Source organism: Pteropus vampyrus, unplaced genomic scaffold, assembly GCF_000151845.1.
Source record: "Pteropus vampyrus isolate Shadow unplaced genomic scaffold, Pvam_2.0 Scaffold19, whole genome shotgun sequence".
NCBI lineage: Eukaryota > Metazoa > Chordata > Mammalia > Chiroptera > Pteropodidae > Pteropus > Pteropus vampyrus.
In genome coordinates, this window is record NW_011888800.1 from 14,663,822 (window position 1) to 14,677,777 (window position 13,956).

At 32.0% G+C, this 13,956-nt stretch overlaps 1 protein-coding gene across 5 annotated transcripts in view; it reads right to left on the bottom strand.

Annotated features, from left to right (window-relative positions):
• DMXL2 (Dmx like 2) overlaps positions 1 to 13,956 on the bottom strand; it is a 117,394-nt gene that overhangs the window by 18,284 nt on the left and 85,154 nt on the right. For 4 of the 5 annotated variants that reach the window (XM_011355109.2, XM_023527847.1, XM_023527848.1 and 1 more), the window contains 9 exons: positions 13,362 to 13,459; positions 12,748 to 12,913; positions 11,199 to 11,463; positions 8,035 to 9,116; positions 7,442 to 7,633; positions 5,790 to 5,866; positions 4,108 to 4,238; positions 2,118 to 2,366; positions 19 to 197 (listed from right to left, as the gene is read on the bottom strand). In XM_011355109.2, the coding sequence (XP_011353411.1) occupies positions 19 to 197; positions 2,118 to 2,366; positions 4,108 to 4,238; positions 5,790 to 5,866; positions 7,442 to 7,633; positions 8,035 to 9,116; positions 11,199 to 11,463; positions 12,748 to 12,913; positions 13,362 to 13,459 (2,439 nt within the window). The remainder of the gene's footprint in view (positions 1 to 18; positions 198 to 2,117; positions 2,367 to 4,107; positions 4,239 to 5,789; positions 5,867 to 7,441; positions 7,634 to 8,034; positions 9,117 to 11,198; positions 11,464 to 12,747; positions 12,914 to 13,361; positions 13,460 to 13,956) is intronic. The other variant, XM_023527846.1, reaches the window with a different exon arrangement.

Sequence of the window (13,956 nt, forward strand, 5' to 3'; positions counted from 1 at the left end):
ATTCTTCAAGCCCCTTACCTTTGCAACAAAATAATCCCACATACTAAGTTCAGGAGGAATAAATTTTTCTTTGTAAGATGGTCTTTCTGCAGGCACTGGTGGTGGGGTAGCATCTTTTACAGGCCTTCCAGGGACCAGCATTCGCATGTTAAACCTCCTACGGTGTTTATCTATGTCTTCAGAAGGAACAGGAGGTGCTGAATAAAGATAGGAGAAAAAAAACAGCATTTATTTTCCATTATTAATTCAAAGAGTTAACCTTTCTTTCATCCTACTTTTAACATGTTTTGTCCAGAGTAAATTACTTCCATCTGTACTTCTAAACTATTCTAATTACTGTATCAGTTTTCTAGCCTTCATGACAGAGATACAGATGAGGATAGAACATAAAAGAGTATCTTGCCATGAAGCATCCTTTGTGCTATATAGAATAAAAGCTAAAGTAATTCTAGATAAGATGTACAAAATAAATGGTATATTCAATAAGTCATAAAGGAGAGCACTTGAGTGATTATTTCTGGCTATGCTGTTCAAGATAGATTCATTGAATATGTAGAATGAAAGCACGCCTTAAAAGAAGGGCAGAAGCTCAATGTGAAAAGAGAAAGAATAAAAACAAATGATCAAAGGTTTGGATAAATGAGGAGTAAACTACTTTTGCTAGACAGGCATTAGGGAGGACAATAACAACAACAGTCTCCAGTTAGGCCAGGAATAGCTTGTGGGTAAGAGGCTAGGAGCTTATCTTATGGGCATTCTCATGAAAGCTTCTTGAGCTAGTCACATGATGAGGTATGGTTTGCTTAATCAGAGGAAGATGGATGAAGATGACATAAAAAGGGCCTGAACTAGGTTGGTGGGTGGTAAAGACTGAGAGGAAGGGTTAGATACAAGGAATACATAAAAGAAATGTCAAAAGGATTCAGGAATTCATGAGATGTGGGAGGGCCAAAAAGTAGAAGTCAACCCACTCCACTCCTAAAGTTCTTCATCACAGAAAATGACAATTCTATCTCAACTCCTCTTTCTCCCACGCAATTCATCAACAATCTATCAACAATAACCTCAAATTATATACAGAATATGTCCACTTTTCACTGTGCCCATGACTACTACCCTAAGATAAACCACCTTTAATTTTTTTTCTAATTGAGGTGAAATTTACATAAAACTAAACATTTTAAAGTGTACAATCCAGTGGCATTTAGCACATTCACATTGTTGTGCAACTGCCATCTAAAGCGTTCTCATCACCCCAAATGAAAACCCCATAAGCAGTCACTCCCCATTGCTCCTTCCCTCTATGCCATGGCAACCACCAATCTGCTTTCTGTCTCTATGGATTACCTATTCTGGACATTTCACATAAATTGAATCATACAATATGTGACTTCTGTGTCTGGCTTCTTTCAGTTAACATATTTTTGAGGTTCATGCTGTTTGTAGCATGTATGAGTACTTCATTCCTTTCTTTGACTAATACTTCATTATATGCGTATACCACATTTTGTTTACCTGTTCTTTTTTAAACTGCCACTGATTGCTTATCTGTAATATGACCATTTCAAAGGATGAATACAGATAATTTCTATGTTTCAGCATCAAGATGGAACCTTTCCTATGGCATTAGTCTACATCTCACCATATCTTACCATCTTAAAAAGTGGGATGAAAACTATATTCTAGTCCATAAGGCAAAAAAAAAAAACAGAAAATGGAATAAATAAACCATGGAACAGCTACTTTGTATGACCATAAACTTAATCTGAAGCCAACTGCTGGTATGTTCTATAAAGACTAAGGATTTATTTAAATCTTCTTTCTCTAATTAAAAACTATCCTTTTTCCACGTCCTCATTCCTTAACATTTGTCTTCTCACTTACCTTTACCGTTCCTCTATTCCTTTTTTATCCTCCTTAAATTTGTTCTAGTACCAAAAAATGTTAAATTGAAAATACTGTATGTTTCTTATTTGAACATGAGTTTATTTACTATCATAACAAGAGGGAATATACTTTAAACATCACTGATCTTCAAAATAAAATTTTTTTTAAATATTAAAAAATCTTTTATTTTAACATTAGAAATTATTTACATTTACATACATTAATCTTACCTGAAATACTTTCTGATTGTCTTTGAGGTTTCACAACAAGTTTCACACCCCCTCCGAAAACAGCAGCCCACATTCGATTATTTAAGGGGTGGGCTGCAAGTCTAAACAATTCATTGGAGGAATGTGTGGCAAGAGCATGTATCAATAAACTTAAGTAAACAGCAACAACAGCTTCACACAACAAAATGTTCAATTTTGGCTGGTCTTCATCTTGGGCTGAACTCAAGAGATTAATAAGTGAGTTCACACCTGTAAGGATATATAATATCAGAAGAAATATATCAGCATAATTCTCCAGAAGGAAAAAATTCCAAATTTGCAGTTTAGCCAAAATTATGTATCCATATTATATAAAAACATATTTCCATAATTTCAGCAACAAGATAAATAATGACAGAAATGGCTTATAACCTATAAAACAAGAATCTATTAATCTGTACTGATATAAGAAATGAGCGAATACATAATTTAAAGGGGGAAAAGATAAAGCTCTTCCTTACAGTACAATTTCAACTAATAAGTAGAAGAAATGACAGAATTAGCAAATCACCATCTAGTGACCTCCACAGTAATATATGATTCAGGCAAGAATCATCACTGGATGCTAGAATTAGTGGGTAAAAGTATATTTTATAGTCTCAAACTGTCTCTTCAAAAGATCCTTATTCATTTCAAAGAAAAAAAATAGTAACTTTACAAAGAAGAAATCTGGCAGAGATGGCCTTACCAAGCAATCACAGTGAACGGTACCAATAATGGGACCAGCTGATAGCATGTGCCCCTTGATATTTTGCATTGAAAAGGGCACAATATTGCTTTTGTGATATCTCTGACAAAAATACATAATCTGAATCTAATATTAAGAAAACATCAGAAAAATCCAAATTGAAGGACATTCTAAAATATAATCAGCTAGTACTTCTCAAAAGTGTGAATATCATGAGAAAGAATGAGATTCATGAGAAATTACGACTAAATGTAACATGGACTACTAATGAAATTTGAAAAAAAAATCTATAGAGAAAAATATCAATGTTTAAGATGATGAATTTGATAACTGTACTATGGTTATACAAAAGAATGTCTGTTTTTAGGACAGACACAGATACATTTAGATTTAAAAGAGCATCATGTCTGCAACTTTCAAATATTTCAGAGAAAAATACACGTAATATATACACATAAGTGAATGAGTGAGAGAGAAAGAAGGAATGAATGATAAAGCAGTATGTACAACGTTAATATTTGGGGATTCTGACTGAAGGTTATAAAGAAACTCTTTGTACTATTTTTGTACCTTTGTATGTTTAAAATTATTTCAATAAAAAGTTAAAATTAAAACAATGTTTCTACCAACTTATGTATAAATGAATTTTAAATGCACATTTTGAGTTTGTCACTTCTTTCTACTGCCAATCTTCACAATGATCATTAACATGTAAACTCAGTTACAAAGCAAACAGAGTAAAAATTAAATGACAAGGCAGACCAGAAAAGGCTTCATAAGAGAGTGGAGGAAGTTTGAAATGTGGTGAATGAGAAAGAGAACCAACCAGACAAAAAAAGGACGGGAAGACAGCATGACATAAGTACCATAGAATGGTCACTCCTATCCCAATGTATACATTCACACTCAAGAATAATTGTGTTCTCTCTGATTCTGATATATCTGTGAGACTATCTCTGTGATACTGCTCTCTACGACTCAGAATTTCTAAGGATAAGGAAGATGATGTGCTCACTCTTACGAAGGATGTTAAACCTTGCTCTTTTTATGCTGGTCAACACAGCTGCTTTTGAAGCCTTAACTTTCCAAGCCTTCAGACATTACAGTACTTAAGAAGTCCTAATCCATGATAGAAAATATCATCAAAAACTAATAAAAAACCATTCACCAAATCCACAAAGAACAACAATCATGAAACCAGTTGGTAACTTTTAAAAAAAGAATTGCCAAATAGAAGATTTAAAAAAACACTTAAATTCTTACCAGGCCATTGAGCAGGAGAAGAATTTGGTGTTGCATGTTCTTCAATGCTTTCTGTCCTTAGTCTTCGACGATCACTTAAAAGAAGTCCTTGATATGCCATTCCTGTAAACTGGTTTCCCTCTGTTTGACTGCTAAAACAAATATAAAGTTGTTATTTATCATCTTAACAGAGGTAATAAGCAATTGTACTTTATACATATTTATTTTAGATGATTATAACAAAAACAAAATTCTTAAAACTCAATTCACTGTCCTAGTAAGATTTTAGAAAGTTCTTGAAATTAGATACAAATGTGTATTGATAGTTTTTTTAAAACAAAATACCAAAATATCAAATTTTACTATGTTGGGCAGATGACATTTAGTCTTTTAAAATCTTTTCCAGAAGCCGCTTAATACTTTGAGATCTTTTCTGTGTTTATCTATTTTTATTTTTTTAAAAAAGTCTGACGTAAGGAGACTACTGTTCTAATGTACTAGAATTATTAGAAAGTTTCCAGGTACTATTTTGTTGCATTTCTTAGCTCTGCAAAATTGTGCAAACTTAATCCTGAATTAAACTATAAACTAAAATCTGGAGACTCATAATTTAGAAATACCTAATCCTAAAGCCAAAATGTGTCTAAATATTTACTTCTCTCATTTTTGTGGAGTTGAAGAAAATACAAAAGCAAAAGTAAAGCTGACACCCTTGAGAGCTAATCATAGCTTAAGAACTAGAAAACACACATTTAAAAAAATTTATTTGAATTCTCACTTGGTGCCACTTTAACCAGGGATTAATAACTAACAAGTTGTCTTTGAACATAAAGATACCCACAGTCATCTTACAAAAACCCTCTTTTTTTCCTTAGTTACATTTCTAAGTCTTAGGAATACTTAGACATGGCCTTATTAGGCTAAAATCAGAGTACAGGCCATTTTGAGAGAGTAATTCTTTATGCAATATTAAATCTTCCCACGAAAGATTGCTGAAAAAAAATCTAGACATATGTTTAATACAAATTTAATGTGATTCTATGTTACAAACTTTTCATGTATTAATATAATTCATTTAAATCTGGGTCATCTTTCTAAGTGATTCAATTTCTTACTACTTACACTGTCCAAGTCATTAAAATGCAAAGTACACACTGATGAAGGCAATTTTACATTTTAAAAAATTCAAACCATTACTTCTAATTGATATCACTTCCAAAGACTTTTATGCTTTACGCATATGAGTAAGTAAAACTGATTTTAATAATTCAATGTTAGGAATATACTTCTTCATTTTTCAAAAGTATTTCCTCTTTCAACTGAAAACCAGTTAAACAAATAGAAGTTAATCCAATGCTAAAAGACATAGTTTCAAAAAGGGAAAAAATTTAGAAAACTTCATTTTATAAATTATTTTGGATAATGAAAACTTTTCTTGACAACAAAAAAAATGGTGATGTTGCTAATTTCTATTTATCATTTGTCATTTTCTATATGTCTGTTGTTACCAGGTGACAGCTAAACTAAACAAATAATTATTTGTTTTTTTCATTCTTTCTATGTTTCTTATTAAAGAAATATGGCAGTCATATTTGAGGATTTTTCAGTCCCTACGAAACAGAACTTCAATATAACTTTGGAACAGTTTAATATTTTTGCTGTATCAATACTATTTGGGTGATTTTTTTTTTTTTTTTTTTTACCTGTAGCTATGACTGTCGCATAATGCTTGGTAAATTGATGCAGAAAGTGAAGCTGCTAGTGAATGAAGTGTGTGCACCTAAAACCAAAACAGCCAAAATTACATTTTGTACTAACATTTCTACACAACAGTAATATCTTAAAAATTAGAAAATACCCAGGAAACTAGCAATATCATAAGACTAGATCCTTTTATGACACTACCAACTACTTTAAAACTTCTAAAATAACATTCATCCAACTTTATATGCATGCCCACAACAAAGCTAATTGATTCAGACACATCTTTATCAAATATTTATTTACTGTAAGCCTGCCATTTACCAGGCTTCCTAAGCAAAGCACTAATGTTCATGTTTTTGGGTCTGTCCTAGACTGCTAACAATTAGCTTAAATAGTAATATTTAAAAAAAAAAAAAAAATCAAAAAACCAAAAACAAAGTAAGTACAGTTTTCAGAGCTTTTATTTAAACTTGCCTTATGAAATTCCCCTCCATGAAAATAAAAAATTGATCTCATCAATAAGAATGAATAAAATGTTTAGAAAACATATCAATCACCGTGTAAAATGGTTGATTTTCCAGAAAGCAAATAATTTACTTACTGCTTATGAGTAGTGCATAACCTTAACATTTTATTTAGAAAGTTTAAAAATTGTCAACATACTATAAAAACCACATCCTAACATGCTATACTGAATCAACATCTTCATACTCATAAAATTTTAAAATTTGAAGGGACCTTAGAAATAGTTTCATACTCTCTGAAAGCCTTATCCAAATTTCTAGGAATTGGAAATGTTTACTTAGAATTTATATGCATTTTGCCTTTTCTGTGTGTCCGATTCACCTAACAAATAATTTAAGTAATCTCTGCTAAAATAATGTATGCTGTAGATTAGAAGTCTCTAATAGGTTGATGTGAAAAATATATCTTGGGTCCTTCAGAAGAATGTACTACCAGAGATCAAACAGGCCTTTCAAACAAAAGAAATAAGAACAAAGTCTGAGACCTGAAATGACATCAGCCACTGGAATTGGAAAAAGCACAGCACAAATACACTTAGGCTAGCACAGTGGAAGTCTGATCAACCCTCCAGATCCTGCCAAGCTCCGTAGGGTTTCTTGGAATCTATCCATTTTTAAGTTTTCAAAACAATGAATAGGTTAATTTTAAGTAATAATTCTGCCAAAACTCTGACAGCCCCTAACTCCTGTACAGCCTCCAACACAATCATCAGGGACACAGTTACAAGGATACTTTCTCTGGGACTCTTTCCGATCAATCATGGCTCTCTCAAAAATACCCTTAGAACCCGTATTTTCAAAATATCTTGCCATGTAAGCAAATCATCATAAATATTTCTAACTTAGTGGTTCATTTAAAGAAAATGGAGGATCTAAAGGAATATTCAGTGTCTAGGAAATTAATTTTATTACCAAAAGATTATTTCCCTCTCTTAAAGGAAGACAATAACTTTCCAGAAGTAAGAATACTTACTTTTAAATTACATTCATTGGATAAATAGTCTTTAACTAATCAGGACTGAATAGGTAGCACTTCAAAATATGTCCTCTAAGTTCGATTTGGAAGACAAGTATAACATATTTACTTTCTCAATGTGTGCAATATCAAATGATAAAATTTACATTACCTTCAGATCTCCAATACTGGGATGAGGCGGTGTTTTCATCTGAGCAATAGTATAAAGTATATCATGGATGTGATTATTTAAGTACAATACAGGATTAGCTATGACTGTTTTTGTTGATGCAATACTTGCTGAAAGCAGAGGTAGGGTGGTAGGTAATGGCAGTGGAGACTGAAGCTGCTTCACTGTAGTTTCCTGTGGGTGACAGTTATTTTTTTCAAAATAGTTAAAATGAAGGAGAAAAATAACAATAGTTATCTGATAAAAATATTGGCAATGAATATTTAAATATAAATAGTATATTCATGTACTTATTCCCCCAGTCTACAAAAATTTATTGAGGACCCAATATGTACCAGGTACTATGTATGCTAGGTGTAGAAGATAAAGATGAGCATGACTCAAGCTTTTAAGCCTACTTCTGATTCCCAAAACTTGAGACGAAAAAGATCTATGTAGATTATAAATATCTGCCTCCTATAGAGAAGTTGAACACATATAGATTAACTAGAAAAAAAAAGGTTTATAGCTACAACTGGCAGAACTATTGAAATTATTAAAATAACCAAGATTGAAAACAAAAGTGAAGTTCATACCTGCTGGGATTCTTGTAGCAAAAACTTGAGCTCCATCCTTACTGAGGCCAGACCACCACCTTGGGCCCCATGAAGGCTGCAGTAACTAAGAAACACTCTCAGCAGATCTTGGTTTTTCTGCAGCCATAACTTTCGTCTTTCGGCATGCTCTCGTTTAGCCTGCAGTCTTCGTCTTTCTATTTGGTGGCGCTCATATGAATCAATATCTGGTTTGTCTACCATTTCTTCCTGATCCAGAAGATCACTTTCTACTTTAGAATATGTTCTACTGGCATATTCTTTAATAATTGTTTCATGATTACAAATCTCATGCAATGCAGCAATTTCCTTTTCAAGCCAGTTATAGAGTTGAAATCTGAGTTTTCCTCCATCTACTTCATAACCTGTAGCCAATGTCCTTAGTTCAGTCATAAGGATCTTTAAACAAGCTCTGAATTTTAGTTGTTCAGCAATCACATCAACTTCAGCATCACCTTCAAGACAATCCTCTTCCTGAGGAGTCAATAACATATTAGGGTCTGAGGCTTTCTGATCTTCTTGTCTTTCTTTCCCCCTGACATCTGTACTTTTCATTACTAAGCCAACTGTATCTTCGTCCTCTTCTTCTAAGGCACTGTCATGATCTTCGCCCCAATCAAGATTAAGAGGTTCTTCTTCAACTTTTACTACTGGCTGACTCCAATCAAACTGTGATGAAGTTACATTTGACCAATCAATATCAGAACTTCTATTGTCATCACTCAGAGTTTTTGATTCTGAAGGTATATCACCCACCTTTTTAGAAATAAAGTCAGACTGTTCTTTTTTTGCAGGTAAGGCAGATATTTTGGTAACTTTTGGAATTTTAGAGAGTACCTCCAAGGCTAACACAGGGCATCCAACTTTAAAATGAGCATTTGCAGTGGTAAAAAATAATTTTCTTTCTATGAGGTTAATTTTATCAACCAAGTTTTTCTCAGTTTTGAGACCTACGGTTGCCAAAGTTCCTTCAGGGGAGGCAAGGTTTCTTCGAATAAGCAAAGGATGAGTTCGAAGGTAGTTGTAGAAACTAAACACCACTGGGTTACAAGATTTGATGATAACTACAGAAATCAAACAGATACAATCCGAGGTACTATGTTAATTTGTACTTATAAAAGAATAAACTATGGTACATCATCAATAAAACTACACAGATGAAATTAAAAAAAAATTTTCCTATGTTCTGCTATGGAGTGATGTCCAAGATATATTAAGTAAAAGAATGTATATTGTAAACTACCCTTTATCTGAGAAAGTGGAGAAGCGATGTGCATGCACTTATATATTTTTTACATGGAAAGAAAATACACATGAAAGATTCTTTAATTGGTTCCCTAAAAAGGGAGGGAAGAACAGTGTAGAGAGATCAGGAAAGAAGCTAGATTTCTCTGAAAAATACCTTGGTTTTATATACTTTTATTTCAAAACCATATTATATTTTACATTATTTCGAAAGAAAATAATTTTTTAAAAAATCACACAAAAGCAAAATTAAAGAAATGAATCTGTATATCAAATTAGTAACATCATGCAGAGAGGAACTGTAAGGTGACTTTAAAACAAGTAATTTAACTGTATATCCTTAGTGGGACATATCATAAAAGCAAAAATAGCTGCAAAAAAGAAAAAAGTTTTAACTGTCCTCAGTATTGTTATTATGAAAAGTGTTTGCATCATTATTCTGAAACTATTATATACACATAATACAGTAAATAATTGTTAATGCCTTGAGAATCCAAGCTTTTCAACATAAGACACGAATTTTAAATTTAAGAAGAACCTTACGATCTACATTTCAATTTGAAATTTCAGTGTGAACTCATGAATTCTCAGAGAAAAACAACTACCTAGCTCCATTTATCAAAATAACCTAGAAATGATGACCAAATCAATAGCAATGAGAATCCCTGGGCACAGGCTGTGGTCTCTCTACTATTCCATACTAAAAGGAATCTATTCTTTGGAGGAAAGGCCATTTCCAGATCTGGGGCAGGAAATATATCAAATGAGCTTGATACATCTTGCCAAACCAGAAGGCAAAGAAACTACCAAGGAATAATGTCAAAAGGATTCAAGAAATTGAAGAGAGGCTCCCACTGGTTAAAGATGATAATCTGAGCATTTGTAATAACAATCTGCAACGATTTAAAACACAGATCTATCTAAATCTGTGAGCTCAAAATAACCTTTAAAAAATAAAATCTAATTGGTAACCTTTGTAGGATGTTAAAGAATTAAGCTATTATTTTGAAAACTAATAAACAGAATGAATCAGTCATTTATGTTTCCTTTATTATACATACTACTGGACTTCAGCATAATCAAACAGTTGCTAAGGGACGCTGTACTCTAGAGAAGTATTCCAGCTCACAGCAAAATAAAGAGTCTAGGCATAGATACATAATACGTACATATGTAAAATACTTAAATACATAAATAAATACATAAATATGTAAAATGCAAAAAGAATCTAACTGTTCTGAATCTTACTTTTTTCACTTAATACTAAAGCACATATTAACACATCAATTCACTTCGCCATTTAATGGCACTGTTTCTACACTATGGCTATAATTTATTCTATTAATGAATACTTTGGCTGCTCTGTTTTTAAAATTATTGCTAACAATGCTGATAAATACCCTCCAGAAGCTTTAAAAAATCTAAATTATTTGGGATGACTAGGAGTTAAGAAAGTTTAGCTCATAAAAATAAAGCTTTTCCAGGCCCATGCACTAAACCAATATATGTAACAGCCAAAATTTCTTCTTAAAAATAAATTTTAAAAAAATTGGCTATGTAATTAAATGGAAAGAGCTTTGTAATGTAGCGAACATTCTGTATGCTTCAGTTTAACAGATATGATATTAGAATGCCATAGTAATCCTATCTTACATACCTCAATATATCTGAGAGTAAAAATATGTGTTAAGTCTTTTTCGCTATAACAAAATGCTAGATTCAATTACAAATAATAAGTGACTAATCCTCCAGCCACACAAGAAATTTTGATAATTTCTCAAAGTTGAAGAGTAAATCTGGTAATGATTGCGTTTTTTTGTTTGTTTTTGATCTAAGTGAACATTAGCTCAGAAACTGTTTTCCTTTAAAAAAAAAAGGGTGAAACTTACAAAATGTCCTACCTTGAAAATCATCCTCCTCCTTCGGTGTTTGTTCCAATAACGTGTCCAAGGCTCGGGTATAATCTTTCATTACCCAATAGGCAAGACTACGCAGAAAGGGATCAGGATGTAATCTTTTGCAATCAAATCCTGATCCATCCTTTTGGCAACCCAAAACCTTCTGATTTAGGATAGATATATAAGTGGATGACGTCTCAAATTCAGATTCATATAAACGGGCAATAATCATGGCTAGCTGAATATCCTCCATTTTTTCAAGACATACCTGTAAATTTTAATATCAAATACTTATTTAATAATTATTTAGAGATACAAAATATTCCACCAATATCATGAAATTATCTACCATTTATACTCTCATAGAGGAAAGAGGGGGTCCAGAGGTTGAAGTATATGTAGTCAAATGATTGCCTGATAGATTAAGGAACAGCAAGAAGAATACGAAACCAGAACTTAGTACCTTCCAGTCTAGAAAAATCATTTATAAAATAAGCATAAAACAAAGTATATCAACATCAGACTTAGGTCAATTTAAATTAGTGACATTCATTTTTAAATTTAATGCCACTTATGACATCTGAACTTATTTATATCAGTTCCTCTTAATTTCCAATTTAAAAGAGCCTTCTATTTATTTAGCAAATAACACATGAAATGAAACCACATATTATTTTTACTCTCTATAAGTTTATATTCTAATATAACTTATCTTGAGAATCTGTGGTCATTCAGGCAATCTGCATATTTTTAAGTCAATCAACATGTCTCTTCTTTGCCTGAGTATCTTCTAGCCTAAACTTCCCATTTCAAAATTATAAACATGTTATTTTTAAAAAATCATATACTCGAGATAATTTTGAAAATATGACTAATGCTAAATGTAAAGTATTTTCACTTTGTTGGATAATTCCTATTTCTTCTTTCATGTATTATTTCCAATTCTATTTTCCCTTCACCCATTTGGAATGTTCATAATGCTAGTAAGTATCCTAAGAGAAAGGTATCATAAATAAACAGAAACATTTATAATTACTCCCTTAACAAGCTAACAGGATTATATATCAAAAAATGCTAAGTTTTACCTCTTCACATTCCTTTTCCAATATGTAGGACAACTACCTTACAAAACAATACAAACTGCAATTTCAGTTCCATATCTATGAATCCCATTTAGAAGAAAAAGAACCAAAAAAGAACTTTCTACACCAGATAAGAAGGTTGTGACTTATATATAATTTAAACAGTTCAGAATCACAAGATGGTTCAGAAGATAGTCATAAACTATTTTTTGCCATTTTTCATACATTTATACTTGAAATGCATATATTTACCTTGACATAAAATACCCCCTATCCAAAATTTTTCATTTGTTTCTCACTTAAATTTATTTATAATTTCATTTATCACAGTGCCCATATTTAAGTTCAGTAACTTCTGTAGTTATTCTCTGCCCTTACAAACATATGACAAAAAACTATAATCTCCTCTATACACTTTTCAGGTTTTCAATCTCTTATAATTATAGCATAGCATATTTTCTTATTTTTACCTCTATGGCATCTTTCAATGAACCAGCTAACAAGAAAAAAGCAGCAGATTGTTCAAAGCGTTGTTTTCCAAGTAAAGAGAAAGCATTTTTCAAAGCAGCTTTACGCCATCTATCTTCATTAAAGTTGTGGCTGAAAAACGTCGTCATTTTTTCATCATGCTGTGACCTGGGAACCAGAGCACAAACACCAGTGGTTAAACCAAATTTTAAATATTTTGTAATCCTTTATAGAACAAGTAAAAATAGAAGAAAAAAAAAAACCCTCAAACATCCATCTAAAAAAAGAACACTAACTTCAGTGCTAGGTATTTATTATCAACCTTCTCTTCCCTTCTTCTAACAAGGAAAGTTCAAATTACTCTATGTATACAGAAACAGAAAGCAAGAGCATTTTTCAATTTCCAAAGTGCTTTTATCAACTTTTTTTTTTTTAACAACACCCCACTCTTTAGGTAAGATGAAACAATATTGTGCCCATTTTTTTAAAGGAACCAAGGCACGAAGAAGTAAGCTGACTTGATCAAACGCATATATCTACTCTTAAAAGTATTAGGATTCTGATTCACAGCACAATTTTCATTCACTAAATCATGTTGAGTATTGAGGCAATTTACCTAAACAGACCCCACACTACTGCTTTCTTCTTCATTGCAAGGTAGAATAGTGCAGCATCCAAAGCATCACTGTTCCTCTGAAAAGAAGCTTTGGCAACCTAAATGGTAAATAAAATATTATATTAAATTAACCATTTGATTAAAAAAAAAAATCACAACCAATTAAACAACAATTAATGCTTTCTGCTACTTCCATGGCTGACAGAAACTATGGCGATGGGAAAAGTTAGCTCTATTCTGCAGTCTCCAGTATCTTCTAATACATGCTCCCAGAGATAACTATTTACATGCCAGTAATAATAAAAATAAGCACCTTTCATTTATCTTATGAATCACCACAATCCAGGAGGTATTACTATACTCATTTTACAAATGAGGTGACTGAGACACAGAGAGGTTAAGTGAATTGCTTAAGGTCACAGAGTAAGGGGTAGAGATCAGAACCCATAGGTAACAATAAAGAAGGTAGAATATTCAACAGATGTGACCTTTTTCTTAAAAATTAAACATATTACAATTCTTAATGTTTTATAAAAGTTAATATGCTAACTTCTATGGTATATGTGATTCTACAATTGAAAGCTCCCAGCTAATA